The following is a 21,806-nucleotide window of genomic DNA, read 5'->3' as shown; positions in this document are numbered from 1 at the left end:
GTCAACATAAATTATCCTACGTACAGGATTTATAATCAAAGCATAAAGATCTGTATTTGCCTAAGAAATCTCTCCCAGAGAAACACGCGCTGTTCCCAAGTACTGCAGAGGTGTATAAGCCTGGTTTCCAGATTTGGTACACTATTCAGGAACTGAAACTTTGTACACAAATAATGTGAACTACCTGTTATTTCAGCTCCTAATAACCTGCAGCAGCATTATGGGTGTACCCTTGTTTACTCCAACCAACATGCTGAGCCCTACAGGAAATACAGAAAGATAATGTGCAAGAACGGCATCTCCCCACTTCCTGACGGACATACTTTCTGGTCTGTCACCAAGGACACTGTCTGCAGATGATTTTTTTTTCCTCCACTAAAAGTACGCTGATCTATGTTATTTATCATACCATCTGAAAGGCAAGGGCTTCTTACCCTTGGTAATGAAATCGGGTGTTTTGTAAGAAACACAGTAACAATAAATAAGTAGCAGAGAAGAACTGGGTAAAACAGCATGTTATCGTAATTTCATTTTTATAGTTCATAGTTCTAAAATAGAGCTCTAAAACAGATTTCCAGAAGTAAGATAAGATCCAGCTTTGATCTTTAGGGAACGCTTTCCAGTGATGCTCTTGTACACAGCTGCCTTATCTAAGAACAACTCTAGCAGTGCTGGTAAGATCCTTCTCCACCACAAAGGGAGTCCTCCCATTCCTCCTCACCCCCAAAAGAAGTGAAAATCAGTCCCAACAAAGTAATATCTCTGCCCTGTACCAGGTTCTGACTTCTACCGTAAGAAGACAGGTAAGATGGAGATTGGGAGGTCCATCAGGGATGTCGCTACCTAAGATGCTCAGACATGCAGGAATGGGCAGCTGTTTTTAACACAGCAGTTGGCAGGTGAACTTCATTGTGAAAGACCAGTTTGGCAACGTCAACCATCTGGCAGTAAGTTCTCTGCATCCTAAAACCTTACTGTACCAAAAGCGCACTGAGGGGTTTGCTTTTTGAAGGTAGTTAATAGCCAAAGGAACCGTCTTTTCTGTGATTATGACGACTGTCAAATACCACGATGCTAATATCTCATTTAAGGCCAGATAAACATTGCAAGCTAGTTATTTTGTTGTTTTAGTGAAGGTTTTCATTACATACAAAGGGGACAAGTTAAAATATAGCAACTGCCAAAATGTTTCAGACCAATTGGGAGTATGTTGGTTTTTGATCTCAGGCATGTTATCCTTGTCCAAAACCCCTTCATCCTTGCATAATGGCTTGCTTATGCTCCCCAAAAATACTAGGTCCTCTGTTAATGTTAGAGCTTTTCAGCCTGAGGAAGACTATTTAAAGTAATCCCATATATAAGGGTTCATTAGTATTCTTTCTCAAGCTTTCTAAAAGGAAAAATCGTGGTTTCCGTATTCAAACACCAAATCATACCATATTTGTTCCGCACAGACTTCTACAACTCATTTTTTCCTGCAGGAAACTTCCGCTCCCGCAAAGTAAGTGAATTAATAAACTCAAATAAAGTTCAGCACTTTTATGTAAAAATAATAAACACCCCAAAATATAACAAACCACACATACACACAGAATTACTTCTTCTTTCTTGCAGAATAAGTTGAATTGCAAAGATCTGGAGCTGTACTTTGTGAAGGACTCTGACGAAAAGGACCTGCTCGAAATTCTTTCATTTTCTCATGCTGCAGAGAGATTGCACTACATGATATTGGCTAAATTGGCACGTAACAGTGCAGAGGCTGATGTATCCAACACCCTTTTTTGTCTGTGCTAGAAATGAGAGCATAAAGCTAGCCCAGCCTTTACTGTTAAAAACCACAAAGGTAAGCTAGAGCATGAATTATTTTTCCAGTCATTGGCAAAGTATAGGCACTGTCTATATTCTCTGCGTTAGTACATGGAGGCAAGTGATAATTCAGAAGTCATCATGCAGCTATCAGTCAATATTTCCATGCCCAGAGTTATTGCAGTCACAGAATGATTTGCTGGGGCAGCAACTTTATCTAAATGTAGCAAACATTGTCTCATCCAATTACTTTTGTTGCCTGTACCTATTTGATCCAGGCTATTCTTCAAACATGGCCTTAATCCTGAATTCTGTAGAAAATCAAAGCAAAGAGTAGCAGGTATGCTCTCAGCATACAAGCCATTGCAGCTTTTTTTTTTTTTTTTGTAGACTTTATACAAAAAAGTATGTAACACTATTGATACATCTATAGTATCTTTAAACTTACCTCTGCAGCCAACTCATTTTCTTTCATTTCTAAGTTTATAGTCCTCAGAAATGCTATAATCAATAAACCCTCTTCAACTATCAATCTGAAGTAAAGCAGGGTCTCCCGGCTACCTCAGTAGCAGAAGACACCATTTTTCATGCCTTCATTGCGCAATATTAGGGAAGAGCTTTAATTCTACTCTCGAGAGCCTGGAAAATGCCATACGGTACAGGTAAGACAAGACTTTCAAAGCTGCCGGCAGTATTTTCAGAAGCAGCAAAGCACTTCAGCTATTGAATCCGAATATCCACTTTGATTGTACTTGGGACCTAATCCAGTCAAATGTCCACTCCGTCTGGTTCCATGTCAGCATCCCACCCACTAGACCATCCTACCTCTTTACAGATTACATGGGGTCACAACCAAACCCAAGAGCAACCAGCTCCTGCTCTTGCTCAGTGCAGCTCTGCCCACTGGACGTGCATCAAGACTTCTAGCTTGCCGATGAGTTATCACATTGGTCTTCTCCTACCGCAAAGCAGAAGTATTGGACTCCTTGATTCTCTGTATGACACTTGGGTAGCTGCTGGACCTTGATGCAGCTGAGATGGGAGCACAGCACGTCCCCTTTTCCACAGTGACTGCAGAGACTACAGCAGAGGTTGCAGCATTTGTTCTGGGAGAATCTCAGACTCTTTAGTCACAGGTCATCTAAGGAAGACCAACAGTGTGGGCAAGTGTCCAAAGTGGGGCCGAAAAGGCGGTGCTTTGCCTTGCATACAGGTGATTAAATGATAAATGTTTGGCGGTCTCCTTCCGTTGGTTATGAAACAAATCCCTCTTTCAGCCCTCATTTCTTGCACTGTTCCTACCAAGAGCTGTATGAAAGTCTGAGCTTGGTGGAGGCTCTACTCTTGATTTTAATGGCCTCTATGAATTTACTGCAGGTAAAGTAGCATCTGGCAAAGCACAGATGTTCCAGGACAATTTCTAACTTTCTTTCTCCAATTGATCGTTAATCCTGAAGCACTGCTGGGTATCCTTGTCCTTGTCTCCCTTCTTAAGTGGCTTATATACTGGACCAAGACAAACCAGAATGTGCCATCAGATGCATCTTAGTGAATTACTCCTGAAGGGACAGTGCTACCGAGCTGCTATTTCATAAACACTTCATTAAACCTTAATGTGACTAATGCATTTGTTATTCATGTGTATTTAAATATATTCTTTGAGCTTTCTGTGAATCTGTTTTGAGGCAGCTAGAGTCAACAGTCTTCACATCGCTCTCATACCCACCCCTCATTATCATGGTACGGTTTCTTTTTCCCTCCCACTCCTTTACTTTGAAAGCCCCATCTTGGATCTTCAGCTGAGAAGGCAGGCCACAATATCACAAGGCACTATATAACATTTTTAGAAAAAAAAAGTATTTTTTATGAAACACAAAATGTGTACCAGTTGCCAAACATTCCTAAAATTATCCTCCTAATCAATATTACACATGCATTTTCAGCAAAATCTCTTAGCTGCTTTCATTAAGCGATATGAGATGCAAAATAAGGAAATTCAGGAAAACTGAATGCAACAGTAATTATGGTGCTAAAACCTGGACTCCATAACAACAGTCTAATCAGATGTTAGCTTCTTGTTTACTGTTTAAAAGAGTCTATTCAAATGCAAAAGTCAGCAGTGGCTATGAGCTTATTTAGCCTTTCCCCTCTCCTCAGTCTGGTTTCTTGAGATCTATTTTTAAGGCTGATTCAGGTCAGCACAGATTCATTCTGCTCTCGGGCATTCGCAGGCTGCAGGGCAGCGCCTGGCCCACGCATCGCGCTGCAGAGGACCGTTGGTAACGGGGTTCTTCACGCTCTGCTTTGTCGAAAGACCTGGTTCAGGGAGGGATCTGGAGGCTGTACTCCCCAGCTCACCGCTGACATGGCCTGGGGCAAGGGCTGGGTTTCGGGGTGTGGGTGGAACGGGAGAGGGCTGCTGCTCTGCCTGCTCAGACGCAGAACTCGCCCACCGTCACTGGTGGTGCCACTTGTCCCCACTGCAGCACGGCTCGGTCGGAGACCTGCGACCACCACCCATGGCAGAGAACAGCACTTGGGAGGCAGTGTGCCCATCACCAGGAGGGGGGGCATGTCTCTGCACATCTAAAAGAAAGAAACACCACTACCCCCCCCACCCCCCAACACTCTCCTGGCTTTGAAAGAGTGAAGAACACCAAATACCCACCAAAAAGCATAAAGCTCTTGCTGAGTTCAATTCCCAAGAAGAGCTCTGATGATTTTCAGCAAGATGCCGATTACAACCCAAACGGAAACCTTTCCCCCTTGATGTAGCCTAACTGGAGGACACGCGGAAGCACGAGAATTAAAACCACTCGGCCTGTGTGAGGCTTGGTGCCCCCTCACACTGAAAGGCTTGGCAAACCCGTCACTACCACCACAGCAGCCTCGAAATGGTGCTCGATCACGCCGAGAGGCGGGGGAGCAGAGCGTGGCAGAGGGCAGGGAGCGCGCTGTGGGCTGGGTGCCAAGCACCGTGGATCCCCCAAAATCCATGCGGCGGCTGCGAAGCCCCCAAGGGCCGGGTGCATGGCAGCCACACACAGCTAGTGACCTTGGTGAGGCCGCATCCAAGGTCATGGTATTGGGTTGCTGGCAAGTGTCCTGTCCCTGCCTTGGCACGGGGGCACTTGGTGGCTTGTGATTCCTCTTCTAACTTTCCCTGAACCAAGGCGATGTCTTCCAAGAAGCGGCCGCTGCTGCTGCCCTTGCTGGGTTTTGCTGCCTGATTGAGCGCTGTTAGCAGCTGTGGCAGCAGCCGACGGGGAGGATCTGTGGTAAAAGCACAGCAGAGGCGTAAAAACCGGTTTAACACACACGTTTTATGCACAGCCATCTGGACCCACAAGGCAAAAAAGTGCAGCCATTGCCAGGTACCTGTGAAGACCAAAGAGTGCTTAGGGGCTGTGTCTGGAGGGAGCATTTCTAGCAGCCCTGGATAGTACAAGGACCCATCTTTTCTTACAAGTGTCCTAAATCAGAAAGATGCACTCGCCATCAGCAGAGATGAACAGGTGCTAGCACAGAGCTGTTTTGATCAAGCAGGAGGGGACAGGAGACACCCAGGTTACCTAAGTCACCGGTGCTGATAGGCAAAATGCTCTTAATAAGTTTAAGCCTCTGTCAGTCTTTCTAAAACTCTCAAATTTTAACAGATCCTCTTATCAAAAATAAATAGACAAATTTCCCTCTCTGGCTGCTGTGGGGATTTGTTTCGGGAGAGCATCTGCATTACCTTGACTTGCTGGCTTGCACTGCCACCCCCAGCCCGATGATGCACCGTTGATGCACGTGGTTATCTAGGCCAGCAGCTGTTGGATGCAGAGGAGACATACCTTGATCTGAACAAGCTGCTGTGGCTGCGGGGGTTAGTAGAAATGTGCTGATTTGCACCCAGAAGAGATCGGATCCAGGCAGGCTGGGTCTGCATTGAGGAGGTAGGTCTGCACCGCAGGCTCTGAAATGGGGGGTTACCTCTCCCCACGGTGGCTCCATGTGTGCGATAAGGTCAGGGCAGAGAGTGCCCAGCACACCGCCAAAAACCTTAGTGCAGCATCCTCTGCCGTACAGGCAGGTGGCCGAGCACGTACAAAGACAACCAACAGACAGACACCTCCGTTTGCCCCCGTGTACGAGCCGTCCCTGCCCATGCTGCTCCCTGGTTCTCCTAGAGGAGTGAAGCTTTTCAGAGCAGAAACCTTCTACATCCAGCAGCCAGCACCATAAAAATGCCAGTCTTGGCACTGAGCACATAAACTACAAAGGCCCCCTCTCAATTTTAAGTATCTCTCAGTTTTGAACTTGCCTGGCTGTGCTCCCAAGGAGCATCCCAATGGGCACAGCACAGATGTACCCTCCTGCTGTACATTTTATTTCTTGCTAAAGATCAGCTCCTCTCCATCCAAAACTCGGTGATTTGAGAAATTAATTTTAAAATGTCATGGACTGAAATATCGTGATGAATTTGAAATGTTTTGTACATATTTCAGTCTGTTTTTTTACTTTCTGTAAAGGATTATGCAAAATTTCAAAACAAAATAATTTTGAATCAGAAGGTGACTTTCTCTTAAAGACTATCAAAACAATACATTTGCAAATTATTAAAGTTTCTTTGTGAAGTAAGCGGGTGGTATTCCACAGCTTGTTGAACTCACCTGCTTCCTACCTGATGTTGCTATTTGGTCTCATCAGCATTTTGCAGGAGAAATTGGAGTTTGTATTTTTATCACCGGCCCACAGTGCCTGAATATATCTTGATCATTTCAGCATCCGCAGTGTGCACTGATGACAAAATGAGAGGCTTTGGGGATGTTTCTCTGTGCTTACGAGGTCTTTGCTGTGCATTTTAGAAACTTTTTAGAAATTAGACTTGTGTTTTCTGATTTTGATGTCAAAGGAGACAGTTATCCTCAAATGGCTCTATCATACAGATTGCCTCCGATGAATATCAAATGGTACATGGCTCGATCGCATGGATTGCCTCCTGTGAATGCTTACCCTCCACAAAAAGCCAGACTGCTCAACAGCACATGACTTTCGGTATGCTGGTGGTTTTGCAAGGTCAGAGAATTGGTGAATAATGCTTTCTGGCAAGGTGTGACTTGCTAATTTGGGTTGGGCTGCAATGCGTGCTGTACCCTCACAGCCTCACAGCCTTCGTCGCGGTTTTCCCAAAATGATTTGCAACGGGACCTCTTATAAATCCTGACCCGAGGAAGGTGGTGGTGGGGGTTGAGATGGTTCTGCAGGCTGTGCACATGCCAGGGTGCGGACAGGAAGGCAGGGGATGATGAGGGAGAATAAACTCTTGCCATACCTTAGAGAAGCACTGCAAGAAGGTATTTAGAGAAAAACCAAAGATTTTATAAAACAATAGGAATTTTTATCAGCAAAAGCACATACTGCTTTTCTTTCTTTAAAAAAATTCTGCAGAAGCCATATTCATTATATAATTTTCTCCGGTAAGGCCAGGTGTACCTTACTTAATAAGCACTGGCAAACACACAGTCATGTCTTCAAGTAGCTGAAGAATTGTAGACGCTTTGACTCTCTTCAGCATGTCTTAATAGACATTGGTTTTCTACTGAGTGCAATCTACCAAACACAGTAATCTCATCATGTAAAAACACTTAGATCAGAAGAATTTTACAGTTGCTGTTTCTCTCTCTTTTCTTTTGTCTACTTCAAAGTGCCTGATATATGGGGAAAAGAGATGTTGTCACAGTCTCTCTGTGGACTTACACCAATAACAGCATTTCTTAAAAAACAGTAATATTCACATGCAGCAAAAATGCCAAAATGTGAAAAAGATTTTTCTTGCTTCTTTATAAGCCACTCTGCAATGTAAAATATGCATCCCACAGAAAGAAAACACTGAGGAAAGCACATTGTGGCGACTGCAACACCAGCATGGTTAATGGTGCTCGGCAATTGCTTTCCTATTTTTATTTACACTGAAGCTTAAAGATCCATGGAAGGCAGCAAGCACTAGTTTTCATCTTCTGATCCTGCACCTTTCCAGCTGCAGCCTGTGGCCCTTGCACAAGGGCGAGCCCTCCCGTGCCCTACACAACTGGGCGCACGCCGTGGCTACGCGTCTCTCTTGGTCCCTCCAAGCGCCGTCTTGGGCCACCTCCCCCATGCCCAGGAGCACCCTGCCCTGAATGTGGCTCCTCCAGAGGAACAGGACAAGTTGTGGTACCACGCTATGTCGGTCTCCTGGCCCTGAGGATGTTTTCCCTCTCTGCGGTCTCACCAGGGGGAACAGTGAATGTTTAATATATTTTTTAAATAGAAAACGGCATAGCTCAGTAAGTGTATTATTTGCCCAGTTGTGGTCAAGTGTATGTTTACCAAAATGTGCTGTTTTTTAGAGATTGAAAATACATGCTATTCCCATTTATAGTTTTGTAATGTCAATGCTTAACTCAAGCTCCAGTTAGTATGGAAAAAATTTTGGAGAAATCAATGTTTTGTTTCAGCATTTTTAAGACAAAACCTCTACCTCATAACCTATTTAAATACACATAGGCTGTTTTACAACCAAAAATCCTCAGCAAAGATACTTTAGCAAAAGAGGGAGGTGAGAGGAAAGAAAAAGCAAACCATTTTTGAGCCAAGCCAGTCTCTTTCTTCCATTTTTTCCTGATTTTAAGAATTACAAAGAAAGTGTGGATAGAGAAATATTAAGCAATAAAACTTACAATAAAACTTACCACAGGGAAGTTATGAGGACTGAATATGGATACCACCTGCTGTATAAGTATTGTGAGATTTTCATAAGATTTCAGATTTTACATGAGAACAGGGAGCACACTGGTTGGGCTGGTGGCCAGGCTGCAGGCGTAGGGTATTGGAGTCCTCAGATGATGCACAGCTAACTTTGATCACAGTTGAGAATTCATTTATTCCAGAAGATTAAACAGCTGAAGTTTTTATGGGTTACGTCCGGTATTACAAAACTGCCAGATGGGCTTGACTATGGAAAATGAGAACAAAAGATGTTTGGAGAGAGGGTCTGCTGGGGAGTTCCCCCATCACAACTTCTTCACAACTTAGTAAACACGTGCAATTCATTGCTTATGCACTGGAATTAATTTTCTCCAGATTTTGAAAGTTACTGGTCTGAAGCACAATTCTGAAATAGAAGTAGCTCACTGTGGTCCCAAAGTCCTACCTTCAGGTGCTTTTATAAGTCATGCTGCGGTATCACCGAGAGGCTGGAGTTTCATTGCAGCATGTGCAATGCACATGTGATGCCAAAAGACTTGCAGAACTTGCAACCAAAGATCAACAAGAAAAGACACACATGGATAAAGCACAGGTAGGGATTGCGAGGCAGTAATTAGTAAGGAAGGCAGTAACTGGAGAAAGGAACATTCAGTGCGATCACACCGAAACCTGCCCTCACACCGTTCAACCCCCGGGTTGCCAGTGGAGTGGGTGTCAGCGGTAAATGGAAATCTGCATCATGGAACAAGCAATAAAGTAAGTAACCAGACTTTAATAAGAACATTTAACACTTTTCTAAACTAGGTGAAACTTTATTGAGGCCTGATAATCTTTGCAAGCCTAAATAAGCTTTGTGTGTATTTAATTTTTTAAACATTTTAATGTATTTTAATCCTTGAAGTTTTAAAAATGTTTTTAAGAACAGGCTCACATTCACGTATACTTTCTGCCACGTGTTCCAAGCTCTTGCAAGCCCCTCTGTTTATGGATAAAAGTGATGCACGCTCCTGAGTATGGCACAGAAGTATATATTATCCAGCAAGCTGTATGACACCTCTGATAATCTGCCTTTCAATACTTGTTTTCCTGATATTTTCTCTTATTTTAAAGGGGAATTTAATACTAATCTGAAAATGCTACTACATTCCCCATCCCCTGGATTCAATTAATGCACAGGTAGGAAATCAAGATATTGTGACAACTATTCTTCCATCTCAAATCTATGTAGCCATTCATATTCCAAAAGGTCTCAAATACTGGCATGATAATTTCTAGCATCTTTGAATGCTTCTTTGTACTAGTTAAAAATTCAGACAAACCTTGCCTGCCACAGTCTCTGAAACTCACAATGAAAGGCAAATCTCAGCTCAAAGCTCTGTGACTGCACGCGACAACTTCAGCAGCAGGGTTCCCATCAGGTCTCTGGAAATGCTTACAGGGTTTTTCATGTCACCACGGAAGACAGTGAAAGTGTTAAATCAGTGGGATTTGAAGGATCAAATTCTTACCATCCCTAGAAAATGGAACTGCAGTGCCTTCTCTCTGCAGCTGATATACTCCACTGCTTCCTGCACCGCAGCACCAGCTAGGCTTTTGCAAGTTAAAAACAAAGGTAGGTTTGAACAAACCTACCTGGTATAGTCAAGCAAGGTACAAAAATACTACCCAAAACACATTTTAGAAAATATTTTGTATATTTCACATATGTCTGGAGAGAAATACAGCTTTTTCTATTTGGCAATATTGTTGTCCTGGTTTGGTTTTTTTTTTTTTTGTTTTGTTTCTGGTATGGGTTTGTTTTTGGGTTTTTTTTGGTTTTTTTTTTTTTAAGCTACTGCCTTCAGTTGCACCTACTTCAGCAGCGTGTGACCGAATTCTTGATATAATACTACTGCCATCAGGTGAGTTATTACTATTGGATTGCATCTACCTCACTGAGAGAGCAAAACCTGGTGAAATATTGAGTATATTATTATTATTATTATTATCCTAACTTTGAAAGTGTCTGTGACTGTGGTGAACTATGGTAGCAACTCTGCACAAACTCAAAGAAGATGGTTCCTGCCCGAAAGAATCAGTAGTTTTACGAGTCTCATGCTGCAGCCCTCTGTTCCTAGGGTTATGCACTTTGCCTCCTGCAGGATCCTCCCACGGATCTGAAACCTCCCTCACCATTTCAGCGGTTAAATATATTGCGAGCAGCAGGCAAACAAGTTGCCTATGCGCACGTTTCAAGTTGTTGTTTCTCTGATGACCTTCTTTCATTCTCTTTCATCTCTAAATTTAGCTAGCTACTGAAGTGGAAGTCTAGCAGATTTGGTGACACAGGAAACACTAATGCAGAGACTGTGTATAGTCATTCTTAAAAGAACAGCACAGATTATGAGACAGTGTAATTCTATTCCATAGCCAAATTAAGTTTATTTTATGAAACGGCACCTTTTCAAGTCTAATAAGCCATTACAGACATCCACTCAAGACCAACACATGCAGCACCAAATCAGAAGTACTATTTAAGGGCTGACACCCAGAACTTGGAAATCTGTTCACGTTAGGATTGCTGTGTCCTTATTTGAACAGATGACATTGTAACTGCCAGGCACAAGTACACCTTAAATCTGAAATCTAATCTTTTAAATAGCTGCCTCGGTGCCATCTAATGAGAAGAACATACTGGAGAATCACTGGAAACACTTAAGAATGTGAAATAAAGTACTGAGATTCAGAAAAGTATTGTACAGCTACTGGCACTGTGACTGACACACAGTGATGTAACCATACCACGTTTCATGCAATTCAGAAAAGTTATACCATGTGAAATTCCGGTTTGTTATTTTCAGATACAATAAATATGGTAAAATAGGAAATGTTCTATGTTGTTTGGGCGAGATAAATAACAAGCAGTTTTATTCCCTGCATCATATGTATAAATTCTGATTAAAATATTAATAATCTTTGTGCTTACATAGATAATGAGATAGTTTTAAAGTTTTTAATCACTCTTCTTCTCAGAAATCATACTTCCAGTATTCTAGTCAAAAAGCTTTCCTTCCTTTTTAAGAAAACAGCACAAGCACAGCCCAGGAAATTTGTTAATTCTTTCTTTAATAAAGCGGGCTAGATGTTCTTCCAGAGTAAAGATACAAAGTTCCACGACTAAATGAATACCCAGTCAAAATAGGATACTGCCTTTCTGCAGTACATACCACTGACATGACATGCAAGAGACTTTAAACAGTCATAAATTACAGATGCGAGAGCCAGTACAACAGTCTCAGATACATATCTTAAATCCATATTAGTTTTCGTCAGTAATTTGCAATGCATACGATTTTTCTATCTGATTATTGTTATCCATGAACATCATGAGCAGGACATCTCTGGAGGAAAAGAATAATCTTGTATTATAAATGACGCTTTCTTTCTCAGTATATTAACATAACGCAAGACAGGGTGAGGAATTGACATTTTGTCTAACTTACAGGTTTCTAACTTAATGAATATACAAAACTCTATCTATCTCCGCACTATGATCAAGTATCAGAGACAACGTATTTAAGATGTGGAAGGACATGGTATAACCAAAGCAGATTCATTTACTGGAATTCACTCTGATCTTACTTGTGCAATCATCTCTCTGCTTCTGAAGATTTTTATCATATCCCACGGCATGACAGGCATTCAGCTCATCGGTATTCACTGATCAGTGAAAACTTGTTAGAAACTCCCCAAATCTTTATATAGTTATAGCGCTGTTTTAAAATACGCAATATTAAAGATACAACTAACTTACAAAAATAAAAGAACTGTACAAATCACGCTCTTCCATTGGCAATGAGACTGTTCAAGAAAATAGCAACGTGATCCCTGAAACAAACCACCAGAACAGAAATCAAAAGGTTGATGCTTAAAAAAATAAAAAAGAAGTAAAAACACTTTCCCCTGCCAAAGTAATGGAATCTTTGAAGGTTTATGGGTCACAGAATATAAAACTTTTCTCTCTGTCCCCAGCATATTTCTCTCCTCTTTCCATAGGTACTTCTTGAACAGATTCCCCTTTGCTGGTGGTGTGGCACAAGCCTTGCGGAATGGGTTAAGGCTAGAAAAGCTTGAAAGACCTAAATAAATCAACAGCCACCTAATCCCCTGGCATTTATGCAAACTCAGGGAAATAAAATAAACCTGAAGACAGGCATGCATGCCGAATTTCAAAGTGATTTTCTATGCAGCTGAAAATTAAACCCAAATAAACACCTTTACAAAATGTTATGCACTTAAGATCTTTCATCTAAACAGCACCTGACTGTTCGTATCATTCGGTTGCAGAGAGGTATGATGCTATGCCTACTCATAACATTCTAGTATTTTATCATTTTACAAGGCACAAATAATCTCAGAACTACACAGCAGCTTTTGAACATGTAAGGATATGACAGTTACCATGTAATTACATGGCAATTATTTCTCCAATTCAGTCACTGTCATAGACCTTGTAAAATCTAAGACCAGCAAACTACATGTCACCTCATCTTTGGAATACAGTACTTAACTCCATTTACAATTACAGACTAAGCAGCAAAATAACTACCGTTTCTGAACTCCATACAAACACAAGCTTTGCCATACAATTACCAAGTTGTTGCATGGTATAATGTATACGTATCTTGAAAGTAAATAATGCGATTTTTTTTGCTGCTGTTACAGAGTGACTTTCTAGCATTCCTTCAATCCAGCTCTGTGTATGTCCTGCAAGAGGAGGCATCCGCTCACCACCGGTTTCTTTTTGTGAATTCCAAGACAGTTTAAAGGGGTCAGACAGGACACTCCCCTGCCCCTTATCTACTTGAAAAGACTGTTATTAGATGTACTACGTACTCGATGGAAAAGAAACACACTTTTCCATAGAAGAACAAGTTCTAGAGTTAATTAGAAACTATCTGTTGCTTAATGCTGCTGCACATTATTTTTTTCTTGACTAGAAATGTGGAAATTGTATAGCAATATATCTAAACAGAGTCTATAGAAGATAATAGTAATGAGGCATAAAGTGCTTTTAATTACGAACATTTCATTTCACTTTGCACCCTTCTCTGGTAAGTTATCATACTCAAGCTAGTTTTAGTTCAACTGGCTCAGGTCGACACTATGAAATACTGAAATTTCCCTTGCACCTACTGCTTCAACCATGGTAGTCTCAGTAAAAAAAAAAAAAAAAAAATCATGCCAGGGGGAGTAAAAATAGACAGATATAAAGAGGGAAAGAGATGAACTGGGAACCTCAAGGGGAAAAAAAGCAGGCAAAGGGAAATAAGGCTCTGTTGTACAGGTCCCTGTTCTCAAGGAATTTGTCACACATTCTCCTGTAAGACAGCGCGGAGGAACAATCACACAAAGCTCTGCCTTGAAGACACCTCAGGCTACTGCTGGATGCAAATGAAGAAACTAGTATTCCTCAGCTGACAACAAGCTTACTGCCAGGACGATGCTTTTAATGTTTCTGGTATACACCCCCTACTTCTCTATTCATGGTCTCTGAAGGACCCTTTCCTACTCAGAAAACCCAGTCAAGCATATTCTGTAAAAGGACGATATTACATCTAGCTTGTCTTTACTGCTTCAGGTCTGATGCCAAGCATCTACACGTTTCCTAATCCATTATGGTACCTAGCACATACTATTCTATGTTTTGGGAAAGCAACAGTTCTATAGTAACAAAGCTCCTAAGCAAGATAACTGTATAAGTAAGAATAACTGTATATTAGAACTTGGTTTTACTGGGTCTTTATTTAAGGCAGTTCTGAAAAAGTATCTAATTTTTTCAACAAGTGGCTTATGTGTGGGTATTGGTTTGTGTTTGTTGTTTTTTTGTTTGTTTGTTTGTTTTTTTTTTTAATTTAGACTTTTGGCAGCTGAAATGGATTACCTTTATCTATTTTCTGTCCTTCTAATCCAAAGAACTATCTGGCCCATGGAATCATAGGAATTTGAGCTGAACTGTAATGACAGACCTCCAAAACTCTCCCCACCTGTTTCTTCATATGTCCAGTGGGCTGACAATAGCAAAGTCAGAATCCTTGCTGTTATTACTGCTGTCGTCATCAGGGCTGGAGCTGAGGTTGCTGGAGGAGGCTGAAATGGAGCCCATTAGTGGGTCAGAGAATACCAAAGAAGAACGAGACGGAGCTTCTGGCTTCACCGCTGCCTCCTTGTGTGACTGAAGGGACTGCGCTGGCTCCGGGACAGCACTCCTATTTCCTTCGTCTTCTTTGGAAACCATAATATAGTCATCAGCACTCTTGCTCTCACTGGTGCTTGAACCAGTCGTAGTCTGTGAGACAATGGCACAGAAAGAACTTAAAGTTAGTACCACTTGGTGAGGTTTATGAAGCATGTCAGTGATATGAGAATGGGATAAAAGTAGCAATGCCCAAATCAAACAGTAAAAAGATAAAGGGGGTATTAACTTGGGATGAAATAATTTATTTGTTATTTAAGAAAGCACAAAAGCTAACACTCTAAAAATAGGTTATTGGGTATAGCAGTGTTACATGTTTCATCATCAACATAGTGGATCCATGTAGATCACAGCAGCTAGGCATCTAACACATATTACAGTCGCGAAGATTTTCAGTAGTTATATTCTCACTGCTGTCAGTTTTCCGTAGTAATTAATGAAGTCAATTGAGGAGGTTTTTGCAGCTTTGCATGTACAGGATACATTTTGCATTTAGCAAGAAACCCATTAAATGGTCTAGAAGTGGTTGGGTTTTAATTTCTCAGTAAGTACTCCCGGCTTGACCCAGGGCATCAGTGCAGCCCTGATTTGCATTTTGCAGCCTGTCAGGAGAACGGTTTGGTATAAAATTTCCTAATAAAACCCTGACCTGTGGAATCTAAGCCATACATAGTCCTGGTTTAGCGTGCACCAGTTCAGGTTCAACATATCAGGGCTTCCAGGCTTAGTGTCATAGAGGATTTCCTAACTCTACCAGAAAATGAGGGTCCAGAAATCCCTCTTCTGCCTCGTTAGACCTTGGGAAATATGTATCCCTGAGCACTCAGGTAGTGGATCAAGACTACACATCAGTGTACCAGAAAACTCTCTATGAACTTGTAATCTTATTTTCCAACTAGCCATATTCAGGAGAAACCCAGCTTTTCAACAGTCAGAGCTATGTGTAATCAGAAGGGAAGACTGCCAGATACAGCAGAGTGGGATTTCTCACTTGTTGACAACTGGCAGCCTATTAGCTTGGTTGCAACCCAAATGGACACCGTTTTCTTCTGCAACAGATGCATTCAACTGCTATCTAGAGCTATGTTCCTCCAACAAGAATATGACTGCTTTCTTAGTTGCTCTCACATACATTTTTTTACAGTAACAATGCAGCCTGCCAAGCAGCCTGTGGGGACAAGCATCCTGAAGGGGTGTGATATGGAAACCAATAGATTTGATCAGACTAATGTGAGACTGAGAAAAAGGAGAAGTAGTAGACGGGCTGCTGGGGAAATGTGTAAGTCAGCACGTGTGTCAACTGCAAGCTCTTCAGCTGTGACTCACTGAACAAAAAAGTGCCAATTCACTTTGGGGTAAAAGAGAGATTATAGGTATTGGAGAAAAAAAGAATGAGAATGAAGTTAAGACTCAGCACAGTATATAAAATTGGAGTATGGAGCTCATCACCAGTATCAAGCTACAACTTGGGAGTTACGTTACCCATGGCCTCCAGCAAAACTTGGTTTGCCAAATATATTATTACAGCTGATAACAGCTTTCCATTGCTCTGATTACTGATTATAGATCAGAACACTCTTGAAAGAGAACTGTAGCGTAGCTCAGGAAACAAAAGCCACCAGTGATTAAGAATGACTGTAATATGAAATGTTGGAGTCGGAAATCTTTGGTTGTTATTTATATAGTTGTTACAAATTTTTAGAACTCACAAACAAGATAAATATCAGCTGAATGTGAAAATATGTTCAAATATAGAATTGTGACCCATTCCCTTCCAAAATTTATGTGAACAAGGACGCAAATATCTCCATTTGCAGCAATTTTTTAAAACATACTAGTTTTATATTAATTTTTTTGCATGTTATCTACATAGTATCTAGTTACAATAATATTACATTATTATCTAAGTATAAAAATATTTTAAAATTATTATTTATAAATAAATAAATTTAATTATTTATCATTCAAATGGAAATATCTTAAGTCCAGAGTATTGGTGACAATGTTAAAAGTTCCATTGTAAGACAGCTGTCAAACTGACTGAGATTTACATCTATCAGTTTTTGATACTAATTAATTTTCCTCAGATGACTTAATAAAATTAATACCCAACCAAGCAGATTGCTTTTAGAAATATCAACAACTATCCTGTGCTGAGCGCTATCAAAATTGACCTCAAACTTCCTGATCTGGGCAGAACCAGGGTAGTTCAAATGTCAACAACTTCAAGCTGTTTCCATAAAGTTAAATACAAACAGATCTGTCCTACTAGGAGAGATACTTCACTATTTAAGTACTGAGCTGAGACACAATTACTTATTAATTAGCCTTTTACTTTCATCTGGTCTGTTTGAAATGCTGTCTTCATGAGCTGTCAGTCAACTGCCTGCCATCTCCAGGGGGCTGAGGACACGGGCAGCACACGACCATGGCTCTGTTCCATCAACATAGAATCATAGAATTATAGAATGGTTTGGGTTGGAAGGGACCTTTAAAGGTCATCTAGTCCAACCCCCCTGCAATGAGCAGGGCCATTTTCAGCTAGAGCCCCATCCAACCTGACCTTGAATGTTTCGAGGGATGGGCACCTACCACCTCTCTGGGCAACCTGTTACAGTGTTTCACCACCCTCATTGTAAAAAATGTCTTCCTTGTATCTATATATTTCTATAAATCTACGCTCTTTTAGTTTAAAACCATTACCCTATCACAACAGGCCCTACTAAAAAGTTTGTCTTCACCTTTCTTATAAGCCCCCTTTAAGTATTCAAAGGCTGCAATAAGGTCTCCGTGGAGCCTTCTCTTCCCCAGGCCCATCTCTCTCAGCCTTTCCTCATGGGAGAGGTGCTCCATCCCTCTGCTCATTTTCGTGACCCTCCTCTGGACCAGCTCCAACAGGTCCATGTCTTTTCTGAGCTGAGGGCTCCAGAGCTGGACGCTGAACTCCAGGTGGGATCTCACCAGAGCAGAGGGGTAGAACCAGCTCCCTGGACCTGCTGGACATGCTTCTTCTGATACAGCCCAGGGCACAGTTGGCTTCCTGGGCTGCGAGCACACATTGCTGGCGCATGCCCAACTTTTCATCCACCGGTACCCCCAAGACCTTCTCGGAAGGGCTGCTCTCAATCCCTTCATCCCCGAGTCTGTATTGATATCAGGGGTTGCCCCAACCCAGATGTGAGACCTTGCACTTGGCCTTGTTGAACCTCACGAAGTTCACACGTTGGTAGTTGCCTGGTTTTATAGGCACCCAGTGCAGCCACAAGTCAGGACCAGATGAAGCTTTTGTGTGAGCTCTAAATGCCATGTTCACAATTTCAGCAGTTTGTTCCCACCCCATCCCCGCCCCGTACAACAGAAATTTACATTCCTTTAAACAACCAGTGCTGCATAATTCACCTGGCTTCTTTCCACACTTATATTTAAAAGCTCTCAGGCAATGCCGTACAGTCTCATTTTGCAAAATTATACACTTTATTATTCCAAGCTATCAAGATCATGCTATTTCAGTCCTCACAGCCCTCATACCCAAGATGCCTCCACCTTGCGTAGTGTGACACAGATGTTGCCTAGTGACACACTTGCCCAGCAAGACCAGTATTTTCCTCGCTGGCGACCCTAAGGATGCTAATGGGGTGTCTTCCTTTTGGCAGTGAGCCCCAGCAAGGGCATCATAAACAGTTTGCACTGCTGTTGCAATTTCCTAAATTCTGCTCCCAGAAATGTGCTCTTGTGCTTTTAAAAAAGCATCCTGCTTTTATAAAAAGAAAGGAAAGAAAACTGCTCATCCCAGTTTCTTGTCATTAGTGTTGTGCTTTGCAACACTACTTTTCATTCTACCCACTTTTTGGTTCAGGTAAAGAGACCTACAGCTCACTGAAGTATCTGAGAAGCAGCAAAACATAGATCTTGACTAAAAAACAATGTAAAATGGCCTTCTGTAAATGTTTGCCTATCCCTGGCATACATTGGTATTTTGGTACTGATATTTCCAGAGGTAAAATACCTCCTCCCTTCTTCTTCTGCCTGTTTCTGTTTCAGGAAACTCATGCTGACGTGAACCATGTTTTCTCCCATCTGCTGCCACTACTGAATAAATGAAAAATGACAGAATTACACTTCCAGTAGCTTTGAAAGTTAACAACCTTACGCCTATTGCCATATGGCTTCTCCAAACATTTTTTCCTGATGAATATCAGCTACTAGGACCAGGCTTATTTCAATTGCCTTCATACTGTGAATGAGTTAAAACTGACTGCAAGGATATAATTCAAGAAAGCTTAGAAGAACAGCAGCTCATTTTGCCTCCTTCTTTGAACAGACATAAAGGCAAGATAATGTGTTAATTATCATTCATTATTTAGCAACAGAAGCCTTCTGTTTGTCAACTGCACGCTGCTACCAAAGCCAAAGATTCCAAAAAATGCTCTATTTCTTTCAGCCTGTATCTTATTTTTTTTCTGCATTTTTAATTTTGCAGCTTTCTTTTCCAAAGAAGGACTGTATCCTTATCCTCACTTTCCAGAAAGGGATTTTGAGGCAAAAAAAAAGAGGAAGAACACTTTTTTAAAAAGTAAAGATGATAAATGATTAATACTTATATAACAACCAAGCACAAAAGACCAGATTCTAATCTCAATTACACAATAGCTATACTTGTAACTTTTCCAGCTGTCCTAGAAAAAATCCCCATAATTCTACCAGAGAAAAATCTCTGTAAGTCACAACAAACAGAATTACATGCATTACCAAAGCCACAGAAAATGTAAATACAGTAAAATTTACTTAGCAAGAAATGCATTAAATGGTCTAGAAGTGGTTGGGTTTTAATTTCTCAGTAAGTACTCCCGGCTTGACCCAGGGCATCAGTGCAGCCCTTTTTCTTCAGCAGAACTAAATGCCTGGGCCATGGCCTGTTTTGGGCCAACAACTGACCCCATCAATTAACAGCTGAATGTCACAGCCCACTAAATTCAGCAGGTTATTTTCCCATGTTTTATTAAAAGGGGTCCGAGGCTCTCCTCTTTTTGAGTTTAGACATGGCGGTTAAAGACAATGGGCTTGGAAACAGCACAGACCGTTGGGATACTAACAGTCCTCCTGGACTGCCATTTCTAATCCTAATCTTTTCTCTTTCTTCTGTCAAAGGGGCTGTTTCTCATTATCATAATTGGAACTTCCAGAAGATAAGAGGAGAGGAGGCTAATCCGTATGAATGTACTGCACCTCCATAAACCATGCAGTGCCGAAGCCTCATTGATGCTCTGCAGGAGCTCAGCTTGTACAACCTCTACTCGTGTTGGTTGTAGTGGGCTTACTAGCAGCCTCGGAAATTGTGGGACCCATAGACATCTCTCAGTTCCTGGAGCTGGATTTACATGAATACCCTGACTACACACTGGGCTAAGAGCAGACCTCATTACATATCACCCAAAAGTCTCCATTGGAAAGAAACCCATGCAGACCAGGCTTACCCTGACTGCTCCACCCTCAATACTCAAAGCGCAAAGCCCCAGCAAATCTGCACAGTGACATGTGATTTTGACCAGCATCCAAATAAGGGCTTCTCCAGCACAAGTCTGCACACACTCTTATAGGATGTTGTCATTTTATATGGCTTTCTACCTTCCAGTTTCCAGAATAAATCCAAGTAAAAGTAATCAAAAAAGTACTATTTTCCATTTTGGCAAGAAAACAAAAGGTATTTTGTATAAAATGCTAGAAGATAAAGGGTAAAAACAGGAGGTCATTATATAAACACTCCATTTGCTTCTGAAATACAATTAAAATATGATTTTTAACACAGAGTGTTCTAACTCGGGGGGACTGTGTGTAACAAATCAAAACAATCCTGTGTCATTATTTGAAAATGAGTTAAGTATTTCCTGTAATTCCTAAGTAAAATTGTCAAAAGTAAGCTGACTGTAGAGTCAGTTAGACTCTAAGGTGATAGCGCTACTACTGATTTACTAAGTATCAGTAGCGGGGTGGCAGACTAACCAGAACTCCAGCATAGAAATGTGCATATACAAAAGTACTTAAGACCACATTTGAGTCAGACTAAGACTTAGACAGAGAAGGACATTTTAACATGAACGGAAAAAAATCTTTCTCTCTCTGTACGAACGTGCCCGCTGACTGTATGCTTTGTATGTGAAAACACTGTTTACTGATTCAAGGAGAAAGTCAATACAATGAAGTAGAAGGTAAAAGCAGCCTCCTCACTGTTTCCTTTCTGGCACTGGCCATGAATACACTGCAATGCAGTTCACCAGCTATTACATAATGGGATTCTGGAGGACAAGGACAATGAGAATAATCATATGGGAACATTTGAAAAGGGAACATTCACCTCCAGTTTTTACATCTTTTTTGTAGGGAATTAATCTGTGATTCTGTGATTCGACAATCTGAAAGAACTCCCCCAAACACTGCGTAACACTTGGACTTAAGTATCTGTGTGTGGAGCGTAAGGCTACAATAAATATAATTAATTGGAGTAGGACAGTAGCTAGAGAGACACTTTTAACCATGTCTCCATACCTACCAGGAATGATGGTGTCTTCCCATGTAATGTCTGGACGTGCTAAAGGAAGTGTCCAAAAAATGTAAGACTAATTCCATCAATGCCCTGTCTGAGATGTTTTTATCTTACCTGTTGTCCTGAGATGAACTGTTGCTTTGTCATAACAGGTCCCTTTAGGACATCACCTGTCCCCTTGTTCTGACTGTTGGAACAGTAATGATCATCAGCTATAGTGATTTGCTCATTTTCTTCAGCTTCCAGCTGGCTCTGGTTGAAACGCAACGAACCTTTCAGGATATCCTTGATCTGTTGTTGAATGGGAGGGGGAAGAATGTAAGTTGGAAATCTGGAGGAATTCTCCGAAGTTCTGTGCAGCATGCTTTCATGCACCATTTCCCCAAAGCATTTGCTTTGAAGAGATAGGAAGCAAGTCAATATTCATATCTATATTGGTCAAAAATATAAATTTCAGTGAAATGTGGTTGTATCAGAGTCTGGAAAACAACT

General features: G+C 41.3%; 1 protein-coding gene across 4 annotated transcripts in view; it reads right to left on the bottom strand.

Annotated features, from left to right (window-relative positions):
* Window positions 1-11,622: 11,622 nt before the first annotated feature.
* TBC1D5 (TBC1 domain family member 5) overlaps window positions 11,623-21,806 on the bottom strand; it is a 326,021-nt gene continuing 315,837 nt past the window's right edge. For all 4 annotated transcript variants that reach the window (XM_055709546.1, XM_055709545.1, XM_055709547.1 and 1 more), the window contains 2 exons: window positions 21,429-21,605; window positions 11,623-14,866 (listed from right to left, as the gene is read on the bottom strand). In XM_055709546.1, the coding sequence (XP_055565521.1) occupies window positions 14,573-14,866; window positions 21,429-21,605 (471 nt within the window). In that variant the 3' untranslated portion in view covers window positions 11,623-14,572. The remainder of the gene's footprint in view (window positions 14,867-21,428; window positions 21,606-21,806) is intronic.

The sequence above is a fragment of the Falco cherrug genome, chromosome 4, assembly GCF_023634085.1.
Source record: "Falco cherrug isolate bFalChe1 chromosome 4, bFalChe1.pri, whole genome shotgun sequence".
NCBI classification, from domain to species: Eukaryota; Metazoa; Chordata; class Aves; order Falconiformes; family Falconidae; genus Falco; species Falco cherrug.
This window is presented reverse-complemented; position numbering and strand designations above follow the sequence as displayed.